Below are 14,753 nucleotides of genomic sequence, written 5' to 3' on the forward strand. Positions count from 1 at the left end.
ATATCACTAAATTAGCCAGGACTTTTTCCAGACAGATTTAGTAATATTGTTTTTTTCCCCACGGAATGATGCTGGGGGGGGTCATTTCAATATTTACCCATGGACCCAGGACATGTTGGGAAGACTACGTCTCCCGGTTGGCCTGGAAACGCCTCGGGATCCCCCGGGAGGAGCTGGACGAAGTGGCTGGGGAGAGGGAAGTCTGGGCTTCCCTGCTTAGGCTGCTGCCCCCGCGACCCGACCTCGGATAAGCGGAAGAAGATGAATGGATGGATGTTTTATTTTTTGGCAATTCTTAAGAAAAACATCTTTTTCAACTTTGTTTGTTTTTTTAGTAATATAAAAAGGCCACTTTGTATTGACAAAGTAAAGTGTGGATTGATTTTGTCATGTGAATAAAAAGTCAGTTGGAGGTGCAACATCTTTAATGGGCACAAAGAGAACTTGCTGGCAGAGTCAGTCAGTGCTATGAACATCTCAACAAAATGTGATAAATAAACAAATCCGATGATTGAGGGAGTAGAAAAAAAAAAACCATGAATAGCTTGATGATGTTTTGTTTACTGCTTGATGTGAGCCCACTTTAACCTTTGAGAGAAGACATTCCTGCCCTCATGATCTCGTCCACCAGCAGGATGTTACTGGCGATCACCGTGCTGTGGAGACAAATACAAAAAGGTCAAAGGTTGTTCGGTGAGTGGATGTCAGCGTTGTTCTCACCAGGAGTGAAGCAGCTGCTTCTTCACGCTGTAGTTGTCCCACACACCTGCCTCCCCCGCCACCATGGCCTCTCCTAATGACATCATCATCATCGTCATTACCATCGTTGTCGTTTTAAAGGACATCACATGACCTGGACATGTTCTCACCTGTGCTCAGGTCCACGCCGACCAGCTGACCAGATTCTTTGTACTCCGTCTGCAGCTTGAGCAGCGTCTCCTGAGGGTCATAGCCTGAATTCTGGGCCAGAACCTGATGACGCAATCACACGTTCAAAATGCATTTCTACAACAGTTGAATTAGTTATCACGTGACTATAGAGGGATTTCCCACAATGCACCTCATGTTGCCAATTTGTTCTTCTCTCTGCCCTGTAGGAGGCGCACAACACCGCTATACTTGGCAGCATATATATTGTTAGTATCCCTAAAGTCTGACATTTAAAAATGATTTATAATATAAAACATGGATTTAAATACATAAACAATAAATAGTTTTAACATTTGTGTAATGTTTACAGTATATGCATTTTTGCCTTTGTGTGCATAATTTATGCATACGCCATACAAAAATGCGATTAATACATATGTTATTATAATAATAATTATAACCAAAATGATCACATTGTTGAATGTGCTGAAAAAAGTACTTAAACCTAAATCTTTTGACCAAGTTATTTTTAATAACAAAAATAACTTAGAAAATCCACTATTTTGCATGTTTTGTGTTTCTCATGCCTCGCTGTGTTTTAGTCTCATCGGTTTTAATGGCTCAACTTTTATTGTTTTAAACATTGGTTTGCAATTGAGCACTTTTTTTTTTTAAATAAAAAGTGCATAACAAATAAAATCTATTATTTCTTTAAGGCGGCCTATTCTGTTCAGTGGTTCTTGAACGCACCATAAAAACACCAGTTCTTATACGTCTAGTCTCTTACGTGAATGAGCTAAATAATATTTGATATTTTACGGTAATGTGTTAATAATCTGTTCTGAGAGCACAGTGTAAAATCTGGGACAAGTGTATACTTTCTAGGTTTGTGTAGTACATGTACAAATGTAATGTAAATAATCAGTACCGTATTTTTCCGACTATAAGTCGCAGTTTTTTTTCATAGTTTGGCGGGGGGTGCGACTTACACTCAGGAGCGACTTATGTGTGAAATTATTAACACATTAGCGTAAAATATCAAATAATATAATTGATCTCATTCACGTAAGAGACTAGACGTATAAGATTTCATGGGATTTAGCGATTAGGAGTGACAGATTGTTTGGTAAACGTATAGCATGTTCTATATGTTATAGTTATTTGAATGACTCTTACCATAATATGTTACGTTAACATACCAGTTGGTTATTTATGCCTCATATAACGTACACTTATTCAGCCTGTTGTTCACTATTCTTTAGACATTTTAAATTGCCTTTCAAATGTCTATTCTTGGTGTTGGCTTTTATCAAATACATTTCCCCCAAAAATGTGACTTATACTCCAGTGCGACTTATGTTTTTTTCCTTCTTTATTGTGCATTTTCGGCCGCTGCGACTTATAGTCCGAAAAATGTGGTAATGCCCCGTGGAAACCCTGTTCAAAGCAGTAATACTAACCGCGGTTATCAACAACATCATTACATCTCTACATGCAGTTTAACATATCCAACTTATATTACATTATGTGTGCCTACCTTGGGAATGACCAGAAGAGCGTCGGCGAAGGCTTGTACGCCAAGCTGAGCTCTTCCTTTCACGTTAGCTTTGTGCTTGACGAGGGCGTCGGCCAGAGCCACCTCCAAGGCGCCGGCGCCGGACACCACGCAGCCTGAAAAGACACCAGGGGTTAGAGGTCACCACACAGTAACAAATATGTTCATGTTCTATGCACATAATTCTTGGTCTCACCGTCTTCGATGGCGTTCTTAACGGCACGCAGGCCGTCCCTGACGGCGTCTTTGATCTGCGTGAGCGTGTGTTTGTTGGGACCTTTGACGAGCAGCGTGACCGAGCGAGGGTTCTCGCACTTCTCGATGAACGTGTACTTCTCCTCGCCCTGAAACACGACGGGACGTCACCGACGGGACATTTGGGCGGACGCGACCGCGGGGATGACAACTCACCAGCGTGTGCTCGTACACGAGTCCGGCGTGGCCCAAACAGTCTGGCGTGAGGTCGTCCACGGAGTTCATGGCGATGCCGCCGCATGCCAGCGTCAGTCTGCCAGGAAGCAAACGTCTTTTAGCCTTCTAATTATTCTCGTGTGCTTTATGTTTTGGTCTTACGAATACACTCAGACATAAAAGTGCTCAGGTGCAGAGGGTAAGACCTAAGTTGCTGTCGCACACGCATGAGAGACGAGAACGCCAATTATGGCGTCCTCGCGTGTTCGCTGTGCTATCAAGTCATGAGAACGGGAGAACCTCACCTCTCCATGTTCCTCCTCTTGGCTCGGCGCAGAGCGATGATGCCCTCCTTGGCCAGAGCGTCCAGAGAGTAAGGGTCCACTCCCTAAGAGAGCAGCAAACAACATCAGCACACAAGCAGACTTCACTTTAGTTTTGTTGTGATCTGTTGAATACGTGATGGGGGGGGCAGGGGTCCCCTCACGCAGAGTTACAGATCACACTCACTCTGGCACAGTCATGTGACCAGGGGGGACCACGCTGGCACCGCCTGGGTGTTCACTGTGCTTTTTTAGGATACAGAAACCCAACCGACGAGCACGCGTCCACCGGGCGACCGACACGCACGCATCGTCACCTGATTAGTTTACCTTCTGGTTGATGACAACGAAGCCTTTGTCCCCGTCAGGACACACTTTGTTCTTGAGGTCGATGATCTTGTGCACGCGCTCTGTGATGAACTTCCTCTCTGCCGCCACAAACTTCTCCCTCTCGCCGGCGCTCTTGTAGAAGAAGCCAGAGTTGACCTCCGTCTTCTCGTACTCCAGGGACACGTTGCATGTCAGCACGTAGGCGTCCTCCACACGCTTCTTCATGTCAGGGTGTCTCGCCCCGTGGTCCAACACCAGGCCTTTGATCAGCCTTGAACACGAACACACGCATCAACAGCAGTCCAAGGTGAGAGGTCGGCAGAGAAGACGACTCACTGAGTGTCACAGTCGGTCTTGTGTTTCATCTCCATGATCTCCACCATGTACAAGTCGATGGGCTCGTTGGGCTTAGCGATGGTCAACACTGCGTCCACCACAGCCTGGAGAGACAACAACAAAATCATCAACAAGGCTTCCAAACTTTTGTCTGCTAGCATCTTCTATGTGACTTTGGCTTCCTTGGCGGAGGTAACAACGTGCAATCTGACCTCAGTGAGGAGGTCGGCAAGCTCGGTGTGGACTTTGGTCCTGAGGGAGGTGCGTGCTACGTTGATGAGGGTCTCTCTGTCCATTTCACGCGTCACCTTCACCTCCTCCAGCACGGCCAGAGCTTTCTCTTTGGCGGCATCAAAGCCCTCAGCGATGATTCTTGGATGAAGACCCTGATGCACAAAAACAAAACTCAACTTTAAAACATAGAAAGTGACACTTTAAAGGTATTCCTAAAGTATAATGTGTCCCTATTAGGGGTGTAACGGTACGTGTATTTGTATTGAACCGTTTTGGTACGGGGGCTTCGGTTTGGTTCAGAAGTGTACCAAACGAGTTTCCACACGGACATATTAAGTAGCGTAGCGCACGTTGTGTAAACGATGAGGGACAACACACGGCATGCTAGCAGCTAACGGGCTAGGATAGACTGACCATACGTCCTCTTTTCACCGGACATGTCCTCTTTTGCGGAGCTGTCAGGACAGAGTTTCTTAAATGCCTCAAATGTCCGGCATTTTGAGTTAGGGTTGCGTGTATTTTCAATGTACGTTCAGGGTTAAGAAGGGGTTAAAAACAAAACAAATTGTGCGCGCAGCAGCATCGGTGAGGGAGGGGCAGAGACAGAGAGTTATGATAAACGCGCATGCGTCGCCAGGCTCTGCTTTTTATCCATAGATTTATCAGATTTGATTTTTTATTATCTATAGCAGGGGTGTCAAAAGTGTGCACCGGAGGTCATTTGTGGCCCACAGCTAATGTTTTAAAGGCCCACGGCACATTCTAAAAATACTATTAAAATAAACAAAAACATAATAAACGTGAAATAAAAAAGCTTAAAGGTTAAATGTAATTTAGACAAAGTTGCAATGTTGACTAATAAAACAAAGCTGTTTTTTTTTCCTTTCAAACTGTCATTGCTCAAAACATAATATTGAATCAAAATCAATGTTATTATGAATTATTGACCTATCCAAGGTTCCCATTACTTCACATCAAATATTCCACTTTGAAAAATATTTTGCAAATTTGGTAAATAAATAACCCAAACATTTATATTGTTGTTTTCTTACTGTACCGAAAATGAACCGAATCGTGACCTCTAAACCGAGGTACGTACCGAACCGAAATTTTTGTGTACCGTTACACCCCTAGTCCCTATAATTATATTATCTTTCTATACTAAAATATAATGTATCCCTGAACTAAAGTATAACCTTATACTAAAGTATAATGTATCTCTATACTCAAGTATAATGTCTCCCTATAGTTATATTTTATTTCCATACTAAAGTACAATGTATCCCTAAACTAAAGTATAATGTATCCTTATACTAAAGTATAATGTATCTCTATGCTAAAGTATAATGTATCCCTATAATTATATTATCTTTCCATACTAAAGTATAATGTATCCCTATTCTTAAGTTTAATACATCCCTAAAGTATAATGTATTCCTATACTACTGTATATTATATTTCTATTCTTACATAATGTATCCCTATACTAAAGTATAATGTATTTCTAAAAATAAATTATATTGTGTCTCTATATAAAATTTTATTGTATCCCTATACTTAAGTATAATGTATCCCTATACTAAATGATAATATAATCCCAGAGTTTCCCAGACATGCACTTGATTGTGGTGGCCCGCCATTGCAAAATAAAAACCGCCAAGCCTTAAAAATGTGTTTGTTTTTTTACATTATAACAAAATAAAATCAATAAAGCATTGAAACCTCAGTGTTTCCCATAAACTGCCAAGATACCCGTGGCGGTGGGGGCGTGGCTATGGGCGTGGTCACCATGACATCATCGAGTAATTTGCCTAATTTACTACAATATGATTTTCTCTAAAAAGGCTCAATAAATGTATACTTACTAATTAATAATAACAGTTTTGTTTTAAACGTCCATCCATCCATCCATCCTACAATATAATTACAACACTTTATGTACATATTTATATACAGATTTGAACAATAAGTTATTCACTGAAATATATTTATTAATTGTGGTTCTTACAAAAGATATATCTTATAAAATATAAAAGCTAAACTGTCTCTTAAAGCTCTGCCCCTTTAATTAGTGCATACTAAATAATTTAACTTTAGTCTACTACTGCAACCATATTATTTACCAGCAACATAATTTCTCTCTTTCTATCCCCTCCTGCTCCGGCCCGGCTGCACCAAATGATAATATAAATACATTTAATAAAGTCAAATACAAATAAGGCAACAAGAGAAGTATCCTACACTTCTCTTTTGTAAAGTAAATCTGAACAGCCGATATGGGCATCTACATCAACTATATGATTTGCCTGAGAAGCTGGACAGGACAAAAAAGTAAAAAATAAAAAATAAATAAATCTATTTGTGGCGGACGTAATTCTTTCGTGGCGGGCCGCCACAAATAAATGAATGTGTGGGAAACACTGAACCTCCAGAAGAAGTCAAGTCAGAAAGTCTGGCACTATTTTGAACTTTTTCCAATTTTATGCTAACAACGGGCTCAGTTCCAACGCGTACACACGTTCATCTCTGTGCTTCACTCCCAGACACACAACACTTCCTTATTCTCCACCAATCCCCTTCCAGGCACAGTGTGTTCACGATCATGGGAACTCTGAACATTAGTAACACATGCACATAAACATTAACACCAGCAGGCCGTTACAGTATAAATGGATATACTGTATATATAGCCTATCGGTGCACTATTGACGAGTGACGCACGGAACAAAAGACTGATCACAGACACAGCATTGCCGAAACCGGATGTTGTGAAGACATAAGAAATACGCACGGAATTGTCTGGAGAGGAGACGTCATGTCTTATATATCCGAGATATACCCGCGGAGAGCGATCTACAAAATAAACAAATATGCAAATACCGTATTTTCCGCACCATAAGCCGCACCTAAAAACCACAATTTTTCTCAAAAGCTGACAGTGCGGCTAATAACCCGGTGCGCCTTATATATGGATTAATATTAATATTTATTTTCATAAAGTTTAGGTCTCGCAACTACGGTAAACAGCCGCCATCTTTTTTCCCCGTAAAAGAGGAAGCGCTTCTTCTTCTACGGTAAGCAACCGCCCCCATAGAAGAGGAAGCGCGCGGATATTACGTTTCATTTCATTCGTGTGTTTCTGTAAAGACCACAAAATGTCTCCTACTAAGAGACACGCGTACAAGGTTCCACTGGCTTTTGATACTCCTGTGAACCGCACTGTGGATACAACGGGAACACGTACGGTGAATATTCGCACCACAGGGAATGAGAAGTCGTCTTCACCGTGGTTCTAGCTTGCCATGCTAACGGCCAGAAACTTCCACCCACGGTGATATTCAAAAGGAAGACCTTGCCAAAAGAGAACTTTCCAGCCGGCGTCATCATAAAAGCTAACTCGAAGGGATGGATGGATGAAGAAAAGATGAGCGAGTGGTTGATAGACGTTTACGCGAAGAGACCGGGTGACTTTTTTCACACAGCGCCGTTCCTGTTGATCTACGACTGCATGCGCGTCCACATCATCTATGGTGTCAAAAAACAAGTGAAGCACACCGAAGAAGAAGAAGAATTTGAGGGATTTGTGGATGAGTAATAACTTCAGAAAGTGAGCTTTAAATGTTTATTTTGTGTGTTGTGTGACACTAACGTACGAGCAACTTTGAGTTATTGATGTTGCTATTGCTCTGCACTATTTTGAGTGTTACTATTTTTGTGATTGCACATTTGCACATTACATTTTGGGAGTGAACAGAGTTGTTAGAACGCTGGTTTGTAATATATTATTAAAGTTTGACTGACCTATCTGACTGTTTTGTTGACATTCCCTTTAGCGTAGCGTAGGTGCGGCTAATAGCACGGGGCGGCTAATTGGTAAACAAAGTTTTGAAAGATGCCGTTCATTGAACGTGCGGCTAATAACACGGGGCGCCTTATGGTGCGGAAAATACGGTAATAAAAGAGAAAGGCTGGATGGAGCAGCAGAGCGAAGCAAGCGTGACATCAGGCTTGCTGCAGTAAAGGGTAGTAAAGGGGTCTTTAACAAGAGTAGTCTCCATTAATATCAGAAAAAAAATAGATTTTTTGTTTTAAGGATTGGAGAAGTCTCTAGAAACTTGAACAAAGTACATTGAACAATAGCAGCAACAAAAGAACAATAGATATTTGATAAATATATTTGATCTAGATGTTGCATTTTCTAAGTTTGTGTAAAATAGTGTCACTGTCAAAGACAACTACACATGCTTAGTTATGTTGCACTGTGGGTAAATTATGCGGCATAATAATATTAATGATATCGTGAGGTATCCAGCCCCAATGTTGGATTGTATATAAAACTATTTTGCTATAACTAAACTCTCATCCGTCTGACCTCTGACACGTATAAGTCGGCCTGTTTCAGCAGCTCCCCAATGATGAGGACGTTGGAGGTGGTCCCGTCCCCCGTGATGTCATCCTGGGCGGTTGCAACTTTGGCGATGAGCGAAGCCGTCGGATGCTGAATTTGCTGCAAAACATCAAATAAGACCTTTTAACATAGTGCTCTCTATACCGTGTGCAACTGGGGACAAGGTGCACACACACAGAGTATACATAGTGATAGAATGTAGGCTTGGGGCAGTATTCCATAAGTCAATTAAACAAAATTAAAATAAAGTCGACAGGTTTGTCAGCCTCGATAAGTCTCTCTTGTGTATTGGTCTCAGCAGCTGCGGGTGTTTGTACTACATGCACATAAACGATAACAATAATAAACGATTGTAAAACGGATTAGCAACGGTTAACATTACCGTGTTGAATTAAAAATGATCAAAAAAACGCACTTTGATACATTTATGGATTGACTAGTGTTGGCTTGCTAGTCATCTTAAATATGGACATGAAAACAAGAGGCATTAACATATTTCCCCATTAAAAACATCATATCCAGTCTAAACAACTAAGATACAGTATTCATATTGAACATAAAGTTTGTCTTTGTACAAAGTTGGCAATGTATACTCGACAGTGTCGCCTTGAAACGGACAAATGTCCGTTCAACAGGAAGTAAACTGCGTGACGTCACATAAATCTGCTTTAAAAAAAAAACAACATTTTAAAACATTGACAATTTTAGATGGAAGATACACATATACAAAACAATTAAAATATGGCTCTTATAAAGCCAGAACAATATTTTGATGTTTGCTCTGCCAAGAAAGCATATTGTGTCTTTTTAGTTTTGTTATTTAATAAAAAAACAAAAACTTGTACACACGCTATAATCTTTGAACCAAGTGCTTTATGAGCACATTCAACAATATTGTGATGATGATCACAATGCCTTTATTTAGCCATGTTATTTATCACTACTTAACAGAGACAGAATCTATTTTAATGCTTTCAGTTGTGATTTTTATTCAAATTCTAAAGTTTGCTAACAGATTATATTTAATTTTTAATATTGCTTAACTTGGATATTTTAAAGTTTACATTCCGATTACAATTTTAAAATGTACGATAAATACAAGTTTATTGCATTTGAAAGTGTTTACCGTATTTTCCAGACTATAAGGCGTACTTAAAATCCTTTTTTTCCTCAAAACTCGACAGTGCGCCTAATGTAAGGAATAAATTTGGTTGAGCTTACCCACCTCGAAGCTATTTTATTTGGTACGTGGTGTAATGATAAGTGTGAACAGTAGATGGCAGTCAAACATAAGAAATAAGTGTAGGCTGCACTTAGATGGCAATATGACTAAAGTAAACACGTTCCATTGAAAATATAGAACATTACACACGGCGCTCAAAAATCTATCAAAATGTTTTAGTACGACTTTGGTAAGCTATGAAGCCGCACCGCTTGATGTGCTTCAACATACGAGTATTATTATGGTGTGTGTATAAGGTAAGACATTATCTGGGGTTTTGTTCCGCAATATTATGCAAAAACAACTTTTACCTTCTGGTAAGAGTTGCTTTTACGAGAGCTTAAAAGAACCTCATCTGTATTTGGGATATGCATAAATTCTGAAAAATTGCGTGTGTCCGCCGTCCGTAAGCTTCTTCTTTTTCTCTATCTTCTTGTTATGGGACATTCATCCTGTACTGTTGCCATTTCTAATATAAAGTAGTGTAAAGTTCTTATACCTGTCAGTAAACTCGCCATGAAAGCGCTAAAACGTACCGGTATAGTGAGTTTACATTATTCACCCAAGGAACTGTAGTTATTAGGGAGTTCCGGTCAGATGATTTTTCACGGGACAACAACATTTCCAGTGTTGTTTCCGGGATGACAAGATGCTGCTTTGTTTTTGATTTATGTAAAGTCTGAATGTCATTAAAACAGTTAGCTCCATTTTTTGACACGTCTTCCACTTCCGCCCTTGTACCCTACACCGCTACAACAAAGATGACAAGGAGAAGACCCTGTCCAAGGTGAGCCACGTAAAAAAGACCACCGACAAAACGGCGCATCCTGAAGCGACTGTCAGAAAGAGACTTGAAGATTATCTGTAAAACATAATCTATGCAACGTTTTGACCAGAGAACCACCATTACATGTTATGTACACCACAAGGAAGTGTTCTCAGTTTAGACAAAAATAATACTATGACTCCTTTAATGCTCAATATAATCAGGTGCTGCGCCTTATATATAAAAACTAGAGATGTACAATAATATAATTTCGGTCGATAAATGCTTTACAATGTAATATCGGAAATTATCGGTATCGGTTTCAAAAAGTAAAATGTTTGACTTTTTAAAACGCCGCCGTACGGAGTGGTACACGGACGTAGGGAGAAGTACAGAGCGCCATAAACCTTAAAGCGTGCCGGCCCAATCACATAATATCTACGGCTTTTCACACACACAAGTGAATGCAAGGCATACGTGGTCAAAAGTCATACAGGTCACACTGAGGGTGGCCGTATAAACAACTTTAACACTGTTACAAATATGCGCCCCACTGTGAACCCACACCAAACAAGAATGACCAACACATTTCGGAAGAACATCCGCACCGTAACACAACAGAACAAATACCCAGAAACCCTTGCAGCACTAACTCTTCCGGGACGCTACAATATACACCCCCCGCTACCCCATACCCACCCCCACTTCAACCTCCTCATGCTCTTTTAGGGAGAGCATGTCCCAAATTCCGAGCTGCTGTTTTGAGGCTTGTTAAAAAAAAGAATGCACTTTGTGACTTCAATAATAAATATGGCAGTGCCATGTTGGGGCTTTTTTCCATAACTTGAGATTTATTTTGGAAAACCTTACATTGTTTAATGCATCCAGCGGGGCATCACAACAAAATTAGGCATAATGTGTTAATTCCACGACTGTATATATCGGTATCGGTTGATATCAGAATCGGTAATTAAGAGTTGTACAATATCGGAATATCGGCAATGAAAACATAAAAATTAGACCATTAATCGGCAGTGCGCCTTATAATCCGGTGCGCCCTATAGTCCGGAAAAAAACGGTACAAAACTGTAAAAAATAGATTCGAATTCGAATCGCGATCCTCACGTTGTGCGATTCAGAATCGATTTTCTTTTTTTTCTTTTTTTTTTTTAAATCGATTTTTTTTAAATATTTTTTTATTTATCTTTTTTTTTCATTTCTTTTTTTAATTAATCAATCCAATGAAACAATACACAGCAATACCATAACAATGCAATCCCAAAACCAAACCCGACCCAGCAACACTCAGAACTGCAATAAACAGAGCAATTGAAACAAAAATTAATATTATCAACAACAGTATCAATATTAGTTACAATTTCAACATAGCAGTGATTAAAAATCCCTCATTGACATTATCATTAAACATTTATAAAAAACATTTTTTTAAATAGTGTCACAGTGGGTTACACTTGCATCGCATCTCATAAGCTTGACAACACACTGTGTCCAATATTTTCACAAAGATAAAATAAGTCATATTTTTGGTTCATTTAATAGTTAAAACAAATTTACATTATTGCAATCAGTTGATAAAACATTGTCCTTTACAATGATAAAAGCTTTTTACAAAAATCTACTACTCTGCTTGCATGTCAGCAGACTGGGGTAGATCCTGCTGAAATCTATGTATTGAATGAATAGAGAATCCTTTAGAATCGGGAAAATATCGTTTTTGAATCGAGAATCGCGTTGAATAAAAAAAAAATCGATTTTGAATCGAATCGTGACCCCAAGAATCGATATTGAATCGAATCGTGGGACACCCAAAGATTCGCAGCCCTAAGTATTACATATCATTTCATCAGTGGTTAGTTTGGTCTTAAAACAAAGTTGACAATAATGTCGTTAATCAGCCATAATTTGTACGTCAATACATCGTTCAGCAAAATTCGTCAAGGGCCCATGCTTAATACTGCACAGTACAACCAAAAACGGGGATTATTAGAGAAAAAACAGTATCTTACCATCTCATGTAACAGAACGTTGCCATCTTTGGTCAACTTGATGTCTCCTGCTCCAGACACCAGCCTGCACAAGAACCACGTTTTCATTTTTGAAGTGTACAAAAGCCTGAAAGTGATAATGTACTAAATCCCGCCTCTTACTGCAGACACGTCCATGGGCGATGAAAACCCCAAAACCACAAGACTGTCAATTTTGACATATTGCTAAATGTACATTTTTAACGAGGAGGTGACGCCTCAACGACAGCCGCCAGCATGCTAACGTTAGCCATTTAAGGCGCATCATGACTGGGCAGCGCAACGTGCGCCGGCACTCTTGTTAGCTCAGAGCGGCCTCAAAATGAAGAGAAACTCTGCCTAACTTGACACGACTTTTCAGGCACTACACGGGGGGAGAACTTTGTAATGTCGCACGTAAACAAGAACGCCACATTTAGACATAAAACAGGCTGCGTGGTTAGCTTAGCCTAGCCTAGCCTAGCCTAGCCTAGCCTAGCCCGCCCTCACAAAGGCTACTCCGCGGCACTCACATCTTCATGGTCCCCTTCGGCCCCAAGTTGCTCTTCAACACATCCTGGAGCCCCCGGGCCGCGCTGATGTTCACCGCCAAGGCCGCCTGGGCCCTGGCCACCTCCGCTTTCGGGTTGAGCGCTTTCACGGCGGACATGGCGAGCTTAAGAGTCGAGAAGCGCCGCTCGAAGTGAAGCTCAGTGGACTAAAAAGGAAGGAAGCTTCCAGAAAGGCTGCACGTGGGCTCTCTTGAGACGTTCAGGGAACCCAGCTGGGCTCGGACGTTTGGCTTTCTTTTGTGTTTTATTGACACAACTTTGACAAAGTAATCACTATTATTTCAATTTACTTAACCTATAAATAAATAAAAACTCGAAACTTTTCTATTTCATTGATATGTTTATATCACACGGTCACACATGTGCCTTTTTACTCAGTCCAGTGGGAGCAGATTTATTTGACTCAACACCATTGACTCTTTCTTTAAAAAGTTTTGTCTGCGTTTCATTTATTTATTTATTAATTAGGCTCTGGGAACGTTTATAAAAATTCCGACATCATTTGAAGGCCACATGTTGTCACTGATGATGCAATTGTTGATGACTGAAGGGCTGTTATCAGACAAACCCTCTTTTGTGCCTTTAAAAAATAATTAGAACTCTACATTAAAACACTCTAACTCTAACAACCAAAAAGCTGTGAAAACGATGATGCTGTGTTCCAAATTTAAGTTATTTACTGAAATTGAGTGAGCCTATGGCTTTGCACTTTATTGTTTATTTTATATATATATATATATATATGTATATATATATATATATATATATAATATATATATATATATATATATATATATATATATATATTTTGCATTCTATTTTAGTTACTTTGAATTTATAACCCCTGGCGCTGCTTTGTACTCTTTTTGTACTGTTTTGTACTTATTTTGATTGTTTCTTGTCTGTTTGTAAATGTTGAAGTTTATAAATAAAAGTTAAAAAAATAAATAAAAAATAAATAAATAAACGTTTAAAAAAAAAGAAAAAAAATAAAGAAAAATAATAATAAATCAACCAAACCCTCCTCATCCCACCCCCCGGATTGTAAATAATGTAAATAATTCAATGTATATACTCTGATGATTAACTTGTGTGATGACTGTTTTATGATGATAGTATATATTTGTACCATGAATTGATTTACGTGGACCCCGACTTAAACAAGTTGAAAAACTTATTCGGGTCTTACCATTTAGTGGTCAATTGTACAGAATATGTACTGAACTGTGCAATCTACTAACAAAAGTTTCAATCAATCAATCAATCAAAAAACACTCATATCTAATCAGCCAGTAAAGATGGGATTTACGGCTCTTTCAAAGGAACCGGATCTTGAAGAGCCGTTCAAAAGACTGGCTCGTTGTTATTAGTTTAATCAAGGAAACAATCACTCGTATCAGTTATAAGACAATATTTTATTTACTTAAATGTTATTTTATTGGCGGGAATTATTCTGAAATATTGTCTCAAATTACATTTTTGTTTTGTTTTCTATGTAAACATTCCATAAGGCGGTGCCATATTTCCATGCTCTGGCCGTGACATTACTAGTTCGAATTTTGTAGCACAAGAGCACTTTAACAATACATATAAATACACAATTAATGAGTAAGACAAGGATGTCTAAATGGATACAAAACATATAGAAACAACTATAATGATAAAAATGTGTGTACAAAATTGTGTTACCTTACCTGGTGTG

The 14,753-nt window shown here is 39.4% G+C and overlaps 1 protein-coding gene across 1 annotated transcript; it reads right to left on the reverse strand.

Annotated features, from left to right (window-relative positions):
* Positions 1–407: 407 nt before the first annotated feature.
* Positions 408–13,236, reverse strand: cct6a (chaperonin containing TCP1, subunit 6A (zeta 1)). Its single transcript, XM_062049147.1, has 13 exons — positions 13,013–13,236; positions 12,483–12,546; positions 8,432–8,566; positions 4,038–4,211; positions 3,826–3,929; positions 3,490–3,760; positions 3,142–3,224; positions 2,837–2,933; positions 2,622–2,769; positions 2,408–2,541; positions 870–972; positions 721–793; positions 408–656 (listed from the first exon to the last, which is right to left on the reverse strand). Exons 1-13 carry the CDS (start codon positions 13,147–13,149, stop codon positions 584–586), a joined length of 1,596 nt encoding a protein of 531 aa, XP_061905131.1. The 5' UTR covers positions 13,150–13,236; the 3' UTR covers positions 408–583.
* Positions 13,237–14,753: the final 1,517 nt, after the last annotated feature.

This window comes from Entelurus aequoreus, linkage group LG05 (genome assembly GCF_033978785.1).
Source record: "Entelurus aequoreus isolate RoL-2023_Sb linkage group LG05, RoL_Eaeq_v1.1, whole genome shotgun sequence".
Lineage (NCBI taxonomy): Eukaryota > Metazoa > Chordata > Actinopteri > Syngnathiformes > Syngnathidae > Entelurus > Entelurus aequoreus.